This window comes from Coenobita brevimanus, chromosome 27 (genome assembly GCF_032717465.1).
Source record: "Coenobita brevimanus isolate Jiangsu-jjx chromosome 27, ASM3271746v2, whole genome shotgun sequence".
Taxonomy (NCBI): Eukaryota; Metazoa; Arthropoda; class Malacostraca; order Decapoda; family Coenobitidae; genus Coenobita; species Coenobita brevimanus.
The window spans coordinates 15,374,911-15,379,043 of NC_136980.1; the positions used below are offsets into that span (position 1 = coordinate 15,374,911).

General features: G+C 40.5%; 1 protein-coding gene across 1 annotated transcript; it reads left to right on the forward strand.

The window, feature by feature from the left end:
• The first annotated feature begins 793 nt into the window (after nt 1–793).
• LOC145394467 (uncharacterized) lies at nt 794–1,552 on the forward strand. Its single transcript, XM_080268323.1, has one exon. The coding sequence runs from the start codon at nt 794–796 to the stop codon at nt 1,550–1,552; it is 759 nt and encodes a 252-aa protein (XP_080124449.1).
• Nucleotides 1,553–4,133: the final 2,581 nt, after the last annotated feature.

The window sequence follows — 4,133 nt, forward strand, 5'->3', positions numbered from 1 at the left end:
ATAAGCCTGGTTTTGATCTGTTTTTAGGCCAGACCGTTAGGTTTCAATATATTTGGACGTCTGATGCACTGACGCGTCCCGTCGGCGAGATCGTATAATCGTTGCGTCCAGTAGGTAAACAGGTCTGGGGGCTTCCTGAAATACCCTCTAATATGTATATATCACTGAGCTCTGTAGAGCTCAATTGTGTATATACCGTACACTTTTTGTAGTTTAAACAAATAACTTGCATACAAGAATCAAATTACTTACCTATAGATGACAATTTAAGAGTTGCAGTTGCCGCGCCCTTATGGTAAAGTATGTAAACTTGCATACCGGTAGGTAAGTGAACATGGATCCGTAATAATTAATCCTGAAATGTAATTGATTTGTACTATAAAACCCACAATAATAGTCGCTAGGTAAGATTTTTAAGGGATGTAAGATTGCCAGAAACTCCACGTAAAGTTGCACTCGTATTTAAAAAATTTGAATCTAATCGAACATTCGCATGCGTTAATTTCACTGGGTTATGAACCTTGTGGACAACAATATAACTTTTTTTTTTTTTTTTTACCATTTAAGACAATAAAATGTTAATTAGAATATTAGGCATTATATGAACACGCTGTTATTTTTGAAATGTAGACGACAACTAGAATCCATAATTACGTGAAATAAAGGACCACCGGTAAAAATAACCTGCTATTACGTAGGGTATAAAAAGCGGGCATCTGTTGTTTACGTGTCACTTCAGCGTTAGCGTCGACTGGTTAACACGTATAGCATTTGTGCTGCTTGCTTTGTCAAAATGGACGCTTACCAGGAGTTCGTGCGAAGTCTCTGTGCTTCCCTTAAAGTGAAGAACGTCACTGCAAAGAATTTTAGTGACATTTGTGCAAAGTACAGTGTTAAGGCCTTGGGGAGTGGGGCGCAGGGTTCCTGCTGTCTTCTGAACGGAAAAGATAAAAGCTACGTTGTTAAGAATTACAGTAACAGCGGTTTAACGGATATGGCTACAGAGGTAAGGTTCTTGAGCAAAATTAAAGATGTAAATGGTGTTCAACAGTTGGTAGGAGTATGTGTGGAAAACCGATCTTTATTGACAAAATTCGCCGGTCGGTCTATTGACACCCAGAAAATTAACCAGCATTCGCTGATGACGGTTCTTCAACAGTTGGCCAAAATAGTTGACGAGATCAATTCCCTGGATATTTACCACAACGACCTGAAGTGTGCCAACATATGTGTGCAGCAGACTGCTCCTGGACCAAAAGTTACAGTCATCGACTTCGGTCTGGCCACCACCGCCTCCAGCCCGCTGTTGGACGAACCCATGGGTCCCCGTGAGGCCCAAAAGTATCCCTGGGTTGCCCCTGAGGTGCTGGCTGGGGAAAGCAGCTCGTCGGCTTCGGATACGTTCAGTGTGGCGTTTGTGGCCCGCACGTTATTCAACGAAGCCAAGCTGACGATGCCATCTCGACTGGATAGCTGGGTTAACGATGCCCTGTCCCCTAACCCAGTGGTCAGACCCACTCTTAGTCAGCTGATTGATGTTCTATCACAGTGAAAACACTTGCGGTGTATTTTGTCTTCGTTACCAACACCACTGCTAGCATGGCTCCATCAGCTGAACACAACAGTGAGGGGTTGGCCTAGTTATCCTGCAGTTCGAACCACGTTTACTTAGTTACGTAAAGTTCTTCCTCAATAAGAACCATTCCATAGTGTTTTAATGTTTACATTTTAACCCTTACGACTGGTAGCATGGCTCCATCAGCTGAACACAGCAGTGAGGTGTTAACCTAGTCATCCTGCGGTTCAAACCACCTTTACTCAGTTATTTAAAGCTCTGCCTCAATAAGAACCATTCCGTAGTGTTTTAATATTTACATTTTAACTCTAATGACTGCTAGGATGGCCGCATCAGCTGAACACAACAGTGAGGTGTTAGTCTAGTCATCCGGCTGTCAAAACCACTTTTACTTAGTTATTTAAAGTTCTTCCTCAATAACAACCATTCCATACTGTTTTGTTATTTACATTTTAACCCTTACGACTGCTAGGATAGCTCCATAACAGCACATCCTGCTGTCCGAACCTTCTTCAAAGGAGCACTGCCTTGCAGCGGTGAAGAAGCTTGTGCATCCCAGTGATCAGTGAGGCTGTACTAGACAGGTGCTACTCTGCACTGTCTGATTGTATCCCTCTTCCTCTACGCCAGGCGCGTAGCACCCATCTAGCAAGAAACTCTCATCCCTTTTCTGTCCATCTTTCTAATGCAAGAGTTAACCGTTACTCCCAGTCCTTCGTTTATGCAACTGGTCAACTTTGGAACTGTCTCCCTCTGTCTGTATTTCCTACCTCCAGTGATCTCCAGTGTGTCCAGGCATCTCGAACGGATCTTGAATTTAGCACTTTTGTATTTTTTTTTCCCCTTGGAAGGAACAGTTTGCAGGCTCCTGGCCTTTGGTTCCTTCTTCCTTGCATTAAAAAAAAAAAAAAAAAAAAAAAAAAAAAGCAGGTTCACTGTTAGGGATCAGACTAAAAGTGTTTTCCCCTCGCAGTAATTACGTGAGCCGAATCTACGAGGTATACCCACTCAAGCCTAGACAAGTCAATGCATAGTGTTTTGGTACAATAGCATACTTTTTTTTTTTTTCCCAGTGTTGACAGGTTGGATGGTGCCAATCATCAAGGCGTCCTAGTAACTGCAGGCCAGTTTTGAAATATTACTTGACTGGCTTTCAGTCAGGTGAAAAAGTCATTAATGGATTAAGGTTACATTTACAGCACTTAACAAGTTCATGAAGCATTTAAGGCCTGATAGTTACACGGCATAACTTTTCAGGTAGAGGTTTAATTATAGTGCCCACAAATATAATGTATCACAATAATTCATCGTTGTATACACAAATTGTTGTTTTTCTTGTAATAGTATGCTGCAGCGCAGCCAGTGACATGGAATAAAGTTTGAAAAGCTACAAGGAGAGAAGCTGCAGAAAATTCCAGGCACTGCATCACCATGATCCCAATATAATGGAATGGTTAGGATTTAAAAATAAATAAGAACGCCATAGTGTAACTTAAGAATGATCACCTAGGCGTAGGTTACATCCATTCACTGAGTGAGGGGAAACTTTCATCACAGTGGCATCGCAGTGCAGTGGGTCCATGCATCCCTTTACTCATTCAGCAGGATCTTTCATCACAGTGGCTTCCCAGTGAAATGAATTATGTATTCATTTACTTAGGAGAATCTTTCATCGGAATGCTGTGAGTCGTGTATCCATTTAATCATTCAGGAGAAAATTCATCCGAGTCAAATAATGAGTCGTGCATCCATTCACTCAGTTTTTCAAGAGGATGTAATACACGTCAACCAGAACACTGTTGTATTTATATAAATGTTAGCTACAGAAAGTATAGTCATTACTGAAGTATATCCAATGTTCATTATAACTGGTTCGAATCAAAGCTGTACAATGCTGTAATTTTAGTAATATCTTCTAGGCTAAGTAGGTTACACAAGTTATACGCAGATAGCAAGTCAGTAATTGGCAACGGACGTTATAACCATGGCCATAGTGGCATCAAAAGGAAACAAACTTTGTACCTGTGCCGTATGTCATTGTGGGAAAAAGTAAAAACAAACATCAGAAAGTTTTGACAAGAACGTTGCCCCTAGATACGAAAATGAACGTTACTATAATACCAGCAGGATTGAGATTCCTAATAGTAACTACGGTAACAAAACTCAGTTAGGCTAGTTTAGTGAAAATAGTTAACTTCAGTGTTGAGAAGTATGCATATCATTAAATTCAGACATAAACAGTGTCACAAGTATCGTTTAGTTATTGTCATCATTACAGTATACAGTAGGCTGACTATAATTCTAACACCAGATGATTTCATTTAACTGTGGCAAACCCCAAGTGCATGATAGGGGTTATAGAATTACAGTATATCTGTAGCCTGTTAACTACGTTTGGATTACCGATGTTTTTATTAATTTATTTATTGCGGGAAGTGAATGCCAAGGGGCAATTCAGTTGAAGGAAACCCCTCATTATGAACGAGTTAACTAAAGGAAGTCTGTTGTGTTTTGATAAACACTTGTCATGAGCAGAAGAAACAATAAACTGTCTACA

Excerpts from the sequence above, each read along its gene's own strand:
- LOC145394467 (XM_080268323.1), top strand. The coding sequence starts at position 794 with ATGGACGCTTACCAGGAGTTCGTGCGAAGTCTCTGTGCTTCCCTTAAA.